We start from the raw sequence: 15,668 nt of genomic DNA, 5'->3' as shown, positions 1-15,668 counted from the left end.
ATGTGAGTCGCGTGAGTACATCTTTCAATCAGAAGTGAATGATAAAACCAATGAGAACTGTACCCTTCCGAGGACTGTGCATCTTGGTGGAAGCCAGTCTAATCACAAAGACTAGATACATTATAGTCACTCAGTGAGAGTTTCACATGTACGGTCCACAAAACTTGGATAAAAACTGTAAGCTGAAGGAAATAAGAGAGAGGATCGAAAACACAAAAACTAAGTTTGACTAAATTAAACTCTGAAATCCATTAAAACAATGAAATGGTGAATTTGGCTTTGATTTAGTTAGATTAAGTGTCCTACTGCCAAGAAAATGGGGCTTGAGAGCAAAATAGACTATTTTGTCTCCTTGGAACTGTACATTTTGCTCTTCTAGTATTTTAATTCTACTTGGTTTTTCAAACCCATATATTTATCAGTTTGATTATTCACCATTTTTTATTGTGTCACATTATCTTCTTCCTTGAATTCTTTTTCTTTTGATATGACCAATAGAAGTAATTTTGGAGCTTTGGTTAGTGGCAAACTGTCTTAGTTTTTGTTAGTTTGAAAATTCTTTAGTTTTCTTTTTTGAAATTTTATTTTAATTTATATTTTGGAGACAGAGAGAGCATGAATGGGGGAGAGGGGCTGAGGGAGGGAGGGAGGGAGGGAGGGAGAGAGAGAGAGAGAGAGAGAGAGAGAGAATCTTAAGTAAGCTCCACTCAGCGCAGAGCCCAATGCAGATCCCACAACCCTGGAATCATGACCTGAGCCGAAATCAAGAGTTGGGTGCTCAACTGGCTGAGCCACCCAGGTGTCCCTTCTTTTATTCTTAAAACATAGATTTTCTAGATATCCAATTCTTTGTTTTAGCACTTGAAGATACTTCACTGTTTCTAATTGTTTTTGAGAAAGTAGCCTTAGTCTAAGCCTTAGTCTTCTATTAAGATCTTGTCTTTCTCTTGGTTGTTCAACTATTCACAATCAGGTAGGTGAGTGTAGATTTATTGTTTCTCCCCCCCTAAGTCCTGCTTTGGATTCATTATGCTTCTTGAAAACCTGGATTCATTTATTTTATAGTATTGGAAAACTGTCACTCATTGTATTCAGTGATTGTGTCTCCTTCATTTTTTAAATCTACTCTTGGAATTCTAATTAAACATATGTTATAATTTGGCATTCTAGCTTGTATTTTTCTCTACTTCCATTTCAGGGCTCCTTTTGTCTATCTCTGTGTTGCATTCTAATTAATTTTTTTGGGAATGTGTTGTCAAGTTCACACACTTTACTGGTTTGTAAAATGTGCTATTTAACCCATTCATTTAAGTTTTTAACTTAACTTATAGTTTTCATGTCTAAAATTTATATTTGATACTTTTTCAGATCTATCTGGTCACTTTTTACAGTCTCTCATTCCTTATTTTATTTGATTTCTATTGTTGTCATAAAAACTACCACAAATTTACTGGCTTAAAACAAGAGTCATTATTATCCTAAAATTCTGTAGATTAACAGACTTGTCCAAAACAAGTCTCATAGGATTAAGATCAAGGCATCTTCCAGGCTGTGTTCCTTATTGGAGTTTCTTGAGGAGAATCAACTTCTAGGCTTAGGATTGGCAGAATTCAGTTCCATGAATCTGTAGGACTGAGGCCTCTGTTTTCTTGTTGGGTTTCAACCAGGGGTCATTCTCGGCTTCTAGAGTCTTCTGCATTCCTGGCTTATAACCCCTTTCATCTTCAAAAACCACCGATAATGAGTTAGGCCTTATAATGCTTTCAATCTCTCTGACTTCCCATTGTCTCATCTCACCCCCTTGACTCTTCTGTATTCCTCTTTTGGTTTTAAAATCTCATATGATCACATTAGACCCATCTGGATAATCGAGGATAATCTCCATATTTTAAGGCTAGCTGATGAATAAACTTAATTATATCTGCAAACCCCCTTCATCTCAATACCTAGATTAGTGTTTGATTGAATAACCAGAAGACAGAAAATTTAGGAGGACATTTTTAGAATTCTGCCTACCACAATTATTATATTTCTCATACCCTCTTTTATATTGTCAAACATTATACTTCCTCATTTTATATTCTGTGTTTGAGAAGTAGAGTATCTATTGTCTTTGTCCTTTGGATTATTCAGGCTCTTGCACAGTATGTTTTGCGTCTTGGCAGAATTTACAAGTTTTGATTATAATCTCTCACAGAGATTTCACCTTAGTAATTCTCTGAGCCCCAGGCTGAAGAGGGTGCTCCTTCCTTTTGCCAGATACGTGGGCATACTACCAACCCGGGATTGTTTTAAGATAAAGTTTCAGATTAAGGTTTTTTTCCAATACACACTGGTATTGAGAGTTTAGGCCCCTAACCTGCACAGTTACGAATTCTCAAGGGAGATTTTACTCTTCTACCTAGTGCATAGGCCAAAACATGAAGGTTCCTTTGATGTTTTCCTCTATAGGATGGGCTTTTTTCCCCCAGTTCACATTTGCTCTGAGAATACAGCCCTTTGAGATCCTCACTCAATGTAGTTTTCCATTCAACCTACACTTGCTTGAGTCCTGGCTTTGTCACCCATCCCTTGCTTCCTGTGTATCTACCCATTAAAAGAAAATTTTGAGATGTCTAGGGATTAACAGTTGCCACTGTCAGTCCTTGGTTAAGTCTCTGGGTGCTTGCTGGTGCTCAATCATCTTTCTCTTGAGGACTTCCATTATTTTCTTGCTGGCATAGGAATATATGTTATACAATATTTTTTATTATTTGGCTTAAAATCTACTCCCCCTAAAAACACCCCCAGTATCTATACCACTATACTATAAGTAAGAAAACCTCCTTTATTTCTTTTTTAAACCCTGAGTCTTTTTCTTCTTAGGCAAATGATGATCCCCATATTTGGAAAAACCCATTGATTGCTGCTTTATTTCTACACTGTTTTACTGTTTACTCTTGGTCTAGTCTGGTCTTGCTTTTACAAACACAGTCTGGGGACCTGTGTTTTTGATATCTGCATCCTGAAAACTTACCTAATAACTTTTTACCCCCACCCCTTTTTTTTTGAGAGAGAGAGAGAGAGAGAGAGAGAGAGAGAGAGAGAGAGAGATAGAATGCATGTGAGCAGGGGAAGAGCAGAGGAAGAGGGAGAGAGAGAATCTTAAGCAGGGTCCATGCCCAACACGGAGCCCAACATGGGGCTCGATCCCACGACAGTGACATTATGACCTGAGCTGAAATCAAGAGTTGGAGGCTTAACCAACTGAGTCACCCAGGTGCCCCATAATTTTTACTTTGATTAAAGTGCTTCTGGGGCGCCTGGATGGCTCAGTCGGTTGAGCATCAGACTTTGGCTCAGGTCATGATCCTACTATTCTTGGGTTTGAGTCCCACATCAGGTTCTGTGCTGACAGTTTAGAGCCTGTAACCTGCTTCAGATTCTGTGTCTCCCTCTTTCTCTGCCCCTCCCCAACTCATGCTCTGTGTGTGTCTCTCTCTCAAAATAAATAAACATTAAAAAAATAAAGTGCTTCATTTCTTCTTTTGCTTAAAAAACTTTAATACTTATCTATTTTTGAGAAAGAGTGAGACAGCACAAGCAGGGGAGGGGCAGAGAGAGAGAGGAAGACAGAGAATCTGAAGCAGACTTCAGGCTCTGAGCTGTCAGCACACAGCCCGATGCAGGGCTTGACCCCATCAACTGTGAGATCGTGACCTGAATCGAAGTTGGACGCCTAAATGACTGAATCACCCAGGCGCCCCAATCTTTATCAAATATTTAGCCATGGCGGAGATATAATAATGTATCAAATAATAAATCTTTTATGTATTATACTATGTAGTATACATGTCAAGAAACTTCCAAGGTACCAGGATATTATATTATCAATTTTTGATAACAGGGTTGATGACTCTCATTGGTTAAAAGCATACTTCCCTACCTCCCAAGCTGAAAGGAGAGAACAAAGCCGTGTTGACCAAGTGAGGTGGAAAGAGTGCAGACATTTGAAGGGAAGGAAGTCTGAATTCTAGAGATGCTGACATGTACAGAGGCAGCTGAAGTGAGTGAAAGACACACACATACGCCAGTGGGGCCTCCAAACACTTGCATGAACAGACAGTAAATAGGCACTTAGTGAAATTGCTACTATTATCTAGACAAGAGCCAATCCTGAGGAAGATACTGGGACTTAAAGTGACAAAGATTTCTAGTTAACCTTTAAGAAAGGATCAGGATAATAACAAAAACACTCTCTACCATGGAGTGGGAGGACACAGATTTGTTTGATCATCTGTTTAGATTGCCTTTTGGAAACTTCCAAAGACAGTATACAACTTTCAAACTAAAATAGCTTGAGAACTTTGATGTAAATGGGACAAATGTGAAATGGATGAGTTAAGTCATTTTTGATATGTCAACTAAACATAAAGGTGGAGCAAGAGAACAGTATGGCTCACTTAAACAAATTTTGACTAAGTATTATTTTTCTTGTACTCAGCTGGCAGCTGTGGAAGCAATTCATTAAAATGAATCAAGCTGAAATGTTTGTATTATTTTTTTGAAGGGAAAACTTCTTCATTCTAATTTGAAAAGTCATTTCATTTTTTCATAATTAAAATGTATTCATCACATAATATAATTCAGCAGTGATAAATTGAATGACTAGAAAAAAAGCCAAAAAGTAATAGATTCTATTGATCATAAGTAAAAGTATAACATATGATAGGGAAAAAAATAAGTGAATAGGGGGAACTTAGAAGACATACATAAAGCAGCAATATATTGTAAGGCTTAAATGGACAAATTTTTAAAAAAATGATAAATTTTGCATTGACTAATAGACAATGAACATAGACAATCTATAATATATCATTTTTAAAGGAATGTCTTCCTTTTTAAAAAGTACTTTTTGCTATATTTAATTTTCAAGAACAACCTTATAAGTACCATCATTTGCATAAAAACCAAATGAGGGCTGATGACTTCTATCAAGATTAAAAATACCAAAAGTATTTTCTTAACCTGTCTTCCACTTTATTTTTAGCATGAGAATTGTTATGTTTTAACTTCTCCATCCTTTCCTAACTGTGCACATTATTTTGTTTTTCATTGTCGTTTTTTCCCCTGTAGTCGAATTTAGGAAATGTCAATAGACCTTATTCTTTTTCACATCCTGAGTGCTAGGAGACTATTCTCTTTCTATTTTTGTTTGGATGTTCAGATTTCTTTTTTCTTCTCTTCTCTTTCTTTTTTTCTTTCCTTTCCTTTCCTTTTCTGCTTTAAAGTTTATTTTTGAGAGAGAGAGAGAGAGAGAGCAAGCATGAGTGAGGGCAGAGAGAGAGAGAGAGAGAGAGAGAGAGAGAGAATCCCAAGCAGGCTTCACCACCAGCATAGTACCTGACATGGGGCTCTCAAACCCACAAACTTAGATCCTGCCCTGAGCTGAAATCAAGAGTCAGATGCTTAACCAACTGAGCCACTCAGACACCCCTTCTTTTTTTTCTTTTTTTTTTGCCCATGAATAACTTAATAACTATTAATTTAATAATTATTAAATTATTAACTATTTAGTAATAATAAAATTATTGTTCAATAGTTAATTTAATAATTTTTATTTTGTAAATATGTCAACAGTTTTACTTTTTTATTCTTATTTTTCATCTGATATTTTGCCTCACTGTTGAAAATAATGGAGTTATGTTACTTTTTTCTATCTCTATAGTGATAATTCATTTAGATTTCTGAATCTTCTTTTTACATATGACATTATGTATTTCTGATTTATATTTATATTTTGTATTTATGTATTTATAAGATAAACATATAAACAAAACTGTTATACATATACATAAATGTGTTAATAGTTTTATAGTGTTTAGCTTTCTTTTATACCTACACTGTGCTAACAGTGCAAATCATAGCAAGCATTATTCACAGCTCTACAAAATGCATTTCTTAGTGCACTGAGATATAAAGGTATGAATTATATTAATCCAACCATAAGGTCAAGTAGACATTAATCCTTATCTATGAGATTTCTGTTGTTTAGTGGATTCAACTATAATTTTGAAACTACCAGTTCAATTTCAATTTTCATATCATATGTATACGTCAAAAATAATCTGGTATTTTTTAAAATGATAGAGTGCAGATTTCATTTAAATTAAACCTTTCTTCTGCACCAGCAGATGACCACTGCTTTGGTTTTTCAACAAATTCCCTTCAGCAACACTACAGAAATGATTTATCCAAGTACCTAACTAACTGGTATGTTTTATTTCCTATTTCTAGCTTTATGGGAAGTTTCTGAAATACTAAATTGATGTTCGAAATGTTACACCAAACCAAAACTATAAAATGAAATAAATCACCTAATCTCTTTGAAGGTCATGTTATAAATTACTCTTACGTTGAAGCAGGATGCATAGGGTCTATGAGCAAAATCTCAGCTGTGAGCTTCTTGATAAAGGCACGGAGATGCTCTTTGGTGTGAACTCTGGGTTATGCCAGCAGGTTTTGAGCGTTTACTGGAACCACAAAAGCTACATCAGGACTAATTTCAATGTGTCATCAATTTCCCAAAGCCAAATCTGCAGTGAATTCTCAACAGCTCTCAAAACTCACCACAGGATAGTTATAATGTTCATGCTCGTCATGGCATGGTCGCATTACTAATTGGAGGAGCCCAAGAAGGGTAAGTAGACAGGTCAAACAGAGTCACAATCCAGGTGGACATGCCAAGCATCACCACAGCGACACCCACGATATTAACACCAAGTCCAGCTTTAACCTTGAACAGGAAAGAGCATAAATGTCAGTCTCCCCAAAAGAAAACCTACAGGAGAGTTAGAACACGGTAGCAGAAAGTATATGCCAGATTTACATGCGCCCTAAATGATGTGTGTAAATTGTTGTCATTTCATAAAACAATGAATTCTTCCATTCATGTCAAAGGAGAATCCGTCCCCAGCTACATGACATTTAGTTGGAGATGCTGAGAGGTTCCTCTTAGGAATATACTGGAATCAACTAACTCAAGAAAAAAATCCCTTTAAAAAAGTGCCATTTCATGTTAAATCAGAATTTGAGTTTTGAGGTCGTCTTTCAGTGGGTAAGGTTCGGGTCATGATATGATAACTGGATCCTTCATGTTCACTCAATACCATTATTAGTTTAGCCTTTAGTATTCTCCTATTGAGATTTAATAAAATGCCACTTCTATCCGTCTTTCTTAGAGTGCCCATTTTTCTGGCTCTTGTGTCATCATCCTAGTAGCTACTAAAAATTTCAAAGTTGTTTTCTATCCATTAAAACAGAGACAAATGGCAAAATACTGCCCATGACCTGTTTTGGTAAATACAGTTTTATGGTACTAGAACTATGACTCTTTGTTCACATATTGTTGTTGGCTGCAGTCGTGATACAATGGCAGAATTGAGTAGTTGTGACAGCATACGGCCCACAGTGTCAAATATTTACTGTCTGACTTTTTACAGGGAAAGACTGCTTACCTCTCATTCTCTGTTTTAAAGCATGGAGCCCCAAAGCAAAAGGAGATATCTAGTGATGATTATTATAGGAAGTCTCCTTTTCTTTCTATGCAAGCCACTCACTTATTCCAGAATCCTGTTTTTATTGTTTAAATTCATGTGCACAGGACACTGGTTACATGGTGTCCTACACATTTTCTTTTCCAAAAGAATATTATGTGACTTCTGCATAGAGGCATTTCCAAAATGTTTACATTGCAGGAATGTAGGGACAGCAATGTGTGTGGCAGGAGGGAGCTGGGACTTACCTGGGGAGTGCACCTGCAGAGTAAACTAATGGAAGTTACTTTCATTACATTCCTGTTTGGTTTGGTTTGGAAGATGGTGATCGAGATTTGGGGGAGACTAGAGTGTTCTCAAGCTAGTCCTTGCCTACCACGGCAAACAGCCATGAGCAAGGGAATGTAGAAAGGGCCACGGTGACCACCTGGCTGAATACCGACAGGCCCATCAGGCGACCCACCCCCAAATATCCAAAGGCCCTAAATGACCAATGGGCTACTTACAACCAGGCTCAGTTACCAAAAAAGGGAAAATTTCATATATTGCCAAACCTCTTCAACTTCCTCCTTTAAAAACGCCCCCCATCCACTGCCTCCTTGCAGACAGCCTTTCTTCTGCCGTCCTGCCCGTTGTTCTCTTGTGGTGTATTCAGCCAACTTCTATCTCCTCTGTTCTGCTTCAGGTGGCTTCCACCTGATCGTTGCCCCACATTTTGGGGCCCCCATCGGATCGGAAGAAACACCACATGTAGACACCACACTAAATGTTCCGTTATGACTTGCTTGCACTTTCATGTCAGATGCCACTATTAGAATCACAACAAGAAAGACGACTTTTCATCAGCAGGCACTGAGCCCAGTATGTTATTCAAAGTGAATGTTGGTTGGTTGCAAAGATGTTTGTGATAGAAAACCACAGGGCGTGACTGCTGAATTTCATTAATCCTATTTCTTCCTTTTGCCTAGGTCAAGTTGGATTCTGATTTTGACATGTAAGTTTAAGCCCTTGTGTGGAACACAGTCTATGCTCTTTTCCCTCTTCCAGAGTGTTACTGATGCATTCAGTATCTGTATTTGTGACTGCAAATTCTAATGGCATGTTTGCTTCTGGTATCACTCTTGAAAACAATTCTATGACCAATCATGTACTCACCTTCAGAAACAGAACTCAAGCCATGCTTTCCCTGGAAGTTGATTAGTGTGTAAAAGGAGCGATAACGCAAGACATTGGACCTGATTGTTTTCTTACAGCTCACTCACCATGTCAATTACTTTTAGATGGCCGTATGAAAAAACAATAGCATTGGGTGGATTTGCTACTGGTAGGAGGAATGCAAATGAAGTACACAGAGTAGAAGGTATCAAAATATAAAGAGGGTTCACTTGAATGGCTTCAGCCTGTTGGGAAAGACAAAGGAGTCTAAGCGAAATTTTGAGGTAGGCACCAAGCATCAAAATGAGCAAAATTATTATAATAAACTTTCGCAGAAGCAGGTTAAAACTTAAAGACATAAAATTGTACACATACATGCAACTCTAGCTTGAAGAGTATTTTTCAGAAATGTCTCTTCCTCTTGTTGTTGTCTATATGGTTATTGATGCCCACATAAGTATTAAAGCTCAGTTCATTTAGAAAATAAAGTATCATTTATTCCAGGAACTAAATAAAAACAGAAGCAATTTATCATTTATCCAGTGTGCTAGGTGCTGTGTGTGTGTGTGTGTGTGTGTATTTATATAAAATAACTTAATTTTCCCAATGACCTATGAGATGGCTACTATAGCCCCAAATAACAGATGAAGAAACTAAGGCCCAGAAAGGTTAAAGTCCAGACACAAAGATGGCAAGCAGTAGAGCTTATGTAGGGGCTTATGTCTCTCTGGCTCCAAAGCTTCTCATTATCCCATTAACTTTTCTGCCTCTGCGCCATATGTAATTTAAAATTTGCTTAGGGATCTTCACAGAAGAAGAGTCACTCCTATTCTTAATTCATCATCTAACTTTTCTAACTGTGCCATTTCATCTGTGCCCTGTTGAGAAGTAAAAAACAGAAAAACCAAAATGGTATTTTGCCAGTATAAACTGCCTACATTTCTTCTCTAATTTGAAGCAGTAGCTTAAGAATGCTATCATATGCGCCTTGAGCTGGAGGAGAACAATTTCAGAAGGGCAATCCTTCTTAATTTAAAGTGCTACCTCTCACCAAATTTGGCCGTCCCAATAAGGAAAACATTTTACTTAACGCTATTTCTTGTAATTGCTAGCTAGGTGGGGAGAAAAAAGGTAGATTGTCGTTTCCTCTCTCTCTCCTTGCAAATCTGGTTTTTACTTATCTTTTAAAATTATTCCCTGGGCTATAGAGAGAAACAACCATGTCTAAGATATTGAAGCTTAAAGCCGGAAGCATAAGCCTAGCTTCTTATTCACTTGCAAATCACCTATATGAACCACTTCTCGGAAACTGAGGAATAATCTGGAGGGAGAAGTGTCAGTGTTAGACATCTAAATACTGAAGTTGCCAGGAAACACTGAATCCCAAAGTCTCACAGCTGGAAAGGATCCAGGCTGACCCTTGCAAATGAAAAATCTGGGCAGAAAGAAGGTAAGTACTTCTCTTAAGATCTTGCTGCTTGAATGTAGAACAGAGTTCTGCGTTGAGGTCTCCCAAAAAAGTATCAACCCAAATAAAGACCACTCTATAAGCTACTTATAGGGAGATCATTCGCACCAAAAATGATCCCATACCACAATATGAGAACAAGCAAAGTAGAACACTACACTTTTAATGAGTATAAAAGCAGATCAATGAGATACCCACCAATGAAGATAATATCGGGAGAAGAAGGGTAATGGTAGCTGGATTGCTGGCTACCTCTGTTAAAGATGTGACAAGCAAAGAAGATATCAGAATTATTAGCCATACTGGTAATGAACCTAGAGGAGATAATTTATTTCCTATCCACTTAGATAGTCCTGATTCCTAAAAAAAAAAAAAAGAAAATAATAATAATTTGTAATGTTATTTGTAAACAATTCATTTTAATCAGACACAATTTAAATATATGAAATGTAACCTTTGCCCTAAGAACACAGTTTCTAAAATATAACTTTAATCTTTCATATTTTCCCATAGTTTGGTAGATCTAGGAGGCTCTGACATGGAGAAGTTCTCAATTATTCTTACTTTAACACTACCAACATGCTTTAGGAAATTTGAATTGCCTTCTCACGTTTTTTAAATTAAAATTTAATTTTACCTAATTTATATGGACAAATCATGTGGTACTACAGGACTTTAAGAAAATGGAAGCCCTCTGGTCTGCCTCTCTCTATTCCTACATTGGGTTCCCCAGAGACAATTTTCAACCCATATTAGCTATTTACAGCTATTTTTTAAACTATGTGTTTTCCTAATTTGCTAATTTAGATTTTCTTTACTGACTTTCCAACACGTTACATAAGGATTCAGCTTTCTTACACCATCCACCATACATGTATTTCCTGGCCCTCCATTTCCTTTACTCATATATCAACACTTTTTATTAAATCAATATTTAAATTTTGCCATTAGGATTATATGAATATTGTTCATACCTGTGACACTTAGTGTACTGTGATTATATTAAAACAAAGTTAACAGGCTTTTAAGAGAGAGCGAATTACAAAGAGGTGAATGCTTTAGTAGCTAGCTGCTCTCTCATCGCTCCCACCCAGGAGAGTTATTGAGTTCTGGACATTTGCCAAACTAATTACAGTTTGGAACAAAATTTTAAAAAATGAACTGTCTCCAAATCTTTGTAAAATCAGTTTCTAGGGGCATATTTTTCCACAGCCATATTTTTGAAATTCATGGCTTCAACATACCCACTCAGGGATAGGGTCATTCTGGATATCCCACAGAAATTTAATTCTATGTACCAGGATTTTCACAGCAAACTAGACCTCCTTCTATGGTTTCCCTAATTCTTCCAGTGGGAGGGGCTAGTGTATCAGAGGAAGTCCACACCTTTTAATTTTCTTGGATTTTGCAATTCTAGGGTCTGGCCAATGCTTTTAAAATCACTTTGAGTATCTAGAGTCCAATCCGGACAGATATTCTGGGAAGGAGACATGAACAAAGTTAACATCAGTGTCAGAATTACCGATTCTGATTCCCTCACAGTTCAAATTAGCAATAAAAATAACGGAAGTTACTGATTCTGAGAAACCAGATCTCATTATTTCTACTATTGTAGGGGAAAAAAGTGAATTTGCCTTATATTTCTATCATTTAAATTTGAGTGGTCTATGAGGCAAGCCAAATCTAGATGTAAAAAGGCATTATAAGTGGCACTCAGAATTGAGACAATTTCTGAGATTTTTCACCTATTAAGTCGAAAGTTTTGTGTCCAAATGCCATACAGAAAAATTGACAATAAAGTAAGAAGCAAAAGACAATCTACCTAGAGGCTATTTAGAAGATAGCAGATAGTTATTCGCCTTGAGAAAAATAAAAATTTAACTTTCCAGAAATGAAAAGGCTGGACACAACACATCTCTCTCATCATCCTTTTTACTCTGATGGCTGAATAAGGAAATGGAGCAGCTATGAGCTTTAAGTGTTTCACATATGACTATAAGACCCAGAAATGAGAGTTTTTAATCAGTCAAAGAGTAAAAACTTTCTCATGGACTTTTTAAGAAGATGCTTTTTTCCAGCAGCCCTACAATGACTTTCAAGTGACAAAGGCCTCCCCAGACTTCTACTTTATATAAACTAGATAGTAGATGACAGGCCAAAGAATTATTCCTAATGGTGGTTTTATTAGGAATAAAATTAGACATAATGTAGTATTAGCAATGGTTATGTAAAATTCTCTCTGGACTTCATTCAATAAACATTCACTAAATACTTTTTTTTTTAATGTTTATTTATTTTTGAGATAGAGACAGAGAAAGACAGAGCATGACCAGGGGGAGGGCAGAGGGAGGCAGACACAGAATGTGAAGCAGGCTCCAGGCTCTAAGCTGTCAGCACAGAACTCCATGCAGGGCTCGAACCCCTGAACTGTGGGATCCTAACCTGAGCCGAAGGCAGATGCTTAACCAACAGACCCACCCAGGTGCCCCAGCATGTACTAAGTACTTTTAATGTACTTAATATGTAATAAATAAATGATGTAATGAAGTACTGTTACTTCTTATTCTTCTTTGACAGCCTTAGGACTATGATATATTGTAAATTTTTAAAAAATGTTTATTTTTGAGAGACAGCCAGCACATGCAGGGGAGAGGCATAGAGAGAGAGAGAGAGCGCGAGCGCAGAGCCCTTCAGGGCAGAGCCCAAAGCCGGGCCTGATCCCATGAACTGTGAGATCGTGACCTGAGCCAAAATCAAGAGTAGGACGTTTAACTGACTGAGCCACCCAGGCCCACCTGGACTATGATACACTGAAGAGAAGTCTGTGAGGTACTCAAATTCATCATGAAATAAGGTAAAGGTATAAAACAAAATGTTTTGCTAGGAGTCATTGTACATATGATTTTTGCATTTCTTTCTTACTTAGCTAGTCTTCTAGTACCATTTCATGGTTTAAGAATTCTAATCTTCTTTGCTTTATTCCTTTTGACATGTTGGGACATCATAAAAAATGATGTTTTATGCTCGCAGCCTGTAAAAATTATTGAACTCACTTTGTTTGTGTGGAATACTCACTGCATGACTATTGAATTCTGTATTGTTAAATGATAGGGTAAAGTTGAATATGTCAAAGCTTAAATGTCTCTTGTTCTTCTTTGGAAAAGTCTAGTTAATTGTTAAATATCTTAGACACAGAGTATTACCTCACAGCCATCTGCCAAGGCAAACCCTCCACCAACAAGGATGGCTATATCCCAGGGCATGAATGACTGGAATTCTTTCCAAGTAATCAGCGGAGAATAATCAAAAGCAACTGCAAAACACAATTCCCACAGTTATACATTGCTTAAAAGATGACAATATGACATGTATTTGTTTTCATTACCTGAAACCGCCATCTCACAAGAAGTTTTTAATATTCCTCTATTGTTTTTAGGTAAGTAACTTGATCTGAACTTTGAGTGATTTCTACCTGGCTGAGGTGGAACACTGCATTCCAAAACAAACAAACAAACATAAACATGACTTGGAAAAATCTTTTGGATCATATTACAAATTTAGATAGATTATAACATTATCATTTATAGTGCCATTCATTCATTCATTCATTCCACTAACATTCTGCCTACTATGAGTAACACAATGCATTGACTATACTATTCTTTGCTATTCAAAGTGTCTAATACGACATTGGTTCTAAATCATCACTGTAGCATTATAATTTTATTCACTATTTTCTTGAACCTTTTTTATTTTTTCAAATCATGAGGAGGGTCATAATAGATTCATCATGATTTCAGTTTAAAATCAAAGTTCAGCTTAAATAATTTAAGTATCATTCATAAGACTCTTAAAATTCTTATAAAGCAATTATTGCTCCTGGAGAAGGAATGGTGGCGTAGGAGGACGCTGGGCTCACCGCGCGTCCTGCTGATCACTTAGATTCCGCCTACACCTGCCTAAATAACCCAGAAAACCGCCAGAGGATTAGCAGAACGGAGTCGCCGGAGCCAAGCGCAGACGAGAGGCCCACGGAAGAGGGTAGGAGGGCGGCGAGGCGGTGCACGCTCCACGGACTGGCGGGAGGGAGCCGGGGCGGAGGGGCGGCTCACCGGCCAAGCACAGCCCCCGAGTCTGGCTTGCAAAAAGCGGAGGGGCCTGACGGACTGTGTTCCGACAGCAAGCGCGACTTAGCGTCTGGGAGGTCATAAGTTAACAGCTCTGCTCAGAAAGCAGGAAGGCTGGAGGACAAAGGGAAGGAGAGCTGCTGAGCCCCCTGACGACAGAGCTCAGTTTGGTGGGGAACAAAGGCACTCGCCAGCGCCATCTCCCCCGCCCATCCCCCAGCCAAAATCCCAAAGAGAACCAGTTCCTGCCAGGGAACTTGCTCGCTCCTCGCAAACACCCAACTCTGCGCTTCTGCGGAGCCAAACCTCCGGCAGCGGATCTGACTCCCTGCTGCTGCCACAGGGCCCCTCCTGAAGTGGATCACCTAAGGAGAAGCAAGCTAAGCCTGCCCCTCCTGCCCCTGTGCACCTTGCCTACCCACCCCAGCTAAGACGCCAGATCCCCAGCATCACAAGCCTGGCAGTGTGCAAGTAGCCCAGACAGGCCACCCCACCCCACAGTGAATACCGCCCCTAGGAGAGGGGAAGAGAAGGCACACACCAGTCTGACTGTGGCCCCAGCGGTGGGCTGGGGGCAGACATCAGGTCTGACTGCGGCTCCGCCCACCAACTCCAGTTATACACCACAGTACAGGGGAAGTGCCCTGCAGGTCCTCACCACGCCAGGGACTATCCAAAATGACCAAGCGGAAGAATTCCCCTCAGAAGAATCTCCAGGAAATAACAACAGCTAATGAGCTGATCAAAAAGGATTTAAATAATATAACAGAAAGTGAATTTAGAATAATAGTCATAAAATTAATCACTGGGCTTGAAAACAGTATAGCTGACAGCAGAGAATCTCTTGCTACAGAGATCAAGGGACTAAGGAACAGTCACGAGGAGCTGAAAAACGCTTTAAATGAAATGCATAACAAAATGGAAACCACCACGGCTCAGATTGAAGAGGCAGAGGAGAGAATAGGTGAACTAGAAGATAAAGTTATGGAAAAAGAGGAAGCTGAGAAAGAGAGATTAAAAAATCCAGGAGTATGAGGGGAAAATTAGAGAACTAAGTGATACACTAAAAAGAAATAATATACGCATAATTGGTATCCCAGAGGAGGAAGAGAGAGGGAAAGGTGCTGAAGGGGCACTTGAAGAAATAATAGCTGAGAACTTCCCTGAAGTGGGGAAGGAAAAAGGCATTGAAATCCAAGAGGCACAGAGAACTCCCTTCAGATGTAACTTGAATCGATCTTCTGCACGACATATCATAGTGAAACTGGCAAATTACAAGGATAAAGAGAAAATTCTGAAAGCAGCAAGGGGTAAACGTGCCCTCACATATAAAGGGAGACCTCTAAGACTCGTGACTGATCTCTCTTTTGAAACTTGGCAGGC

The 15,668-nt window shown here is 38.3% G+C and overlaps 1 protein-coding gene across 4 annotated transcripts in view; it reads right to left on the bottom strand.

Annotated features, from left to right (window-relative positions):
- The window catches only part of SLC13A1 (solute carrier family 13 member 1), a 148,253-nt gene that overhangs the window by 36,017 nt on the left and 96,568 nt on the right, over nucleotides 1–15,668 (bottom strand). For 2 of the 4 annotated variants that reach the window (XM_040472094.1, XM_040472098.1), the window contains exons 12-15: nucleotides 13,362–13,471; nucleotides 10,357–10,518; nucleotides 8,798–8,935; nucleotides 5,582–6,775 (exon numbers count right to left, since the gene is read on the bottom strand). In XM_040472094.1, coding sequence (XP_040328028.1) covers nucleotides 6,638–6,775; nucleotides 8,798–8,935; nucleotides 10,357–10,518; nucleotides 13,362–13,471 — 548 coding nt within the window. In that variant the 3' untranslated portion in view covers nucleotides 5,582–6,637. Of the gene's footprint in view, nucleotides 1–5,581; nucleotides 6,776–8,797; nucleotides 8,936–10,356; nucleotides 10,519–13,361; nucleotides 13,472–15,668 lie in introns of those variants that run through there. The other 2 variants (XM_040472096.1, XM_040472095.1) reach the window with 2 other exon arrangements.

Source organism: Herpailurus yagouaroundi, unplaced genomic scaffold (assembly GCF_014898765.1).
Source record: "Herpailurus yagouaroundi ecotype Mexico unplaced genomic scaffold, PumYag 100, whole genome shotgun sequence".
Classification (NCBI taxonomy): domain Eukaryota; kingdom Metazoa; phylum Chordata; class Mammalia; order Carnivora; family Felidae; genus Herpailurus; species Herpailurus yagouaroundi.
The sequence above is the reverse complement of the archived record's forward strand: the minus strand, read 5'-3'. Positions and strand labels throughout refer to the sequence as shown.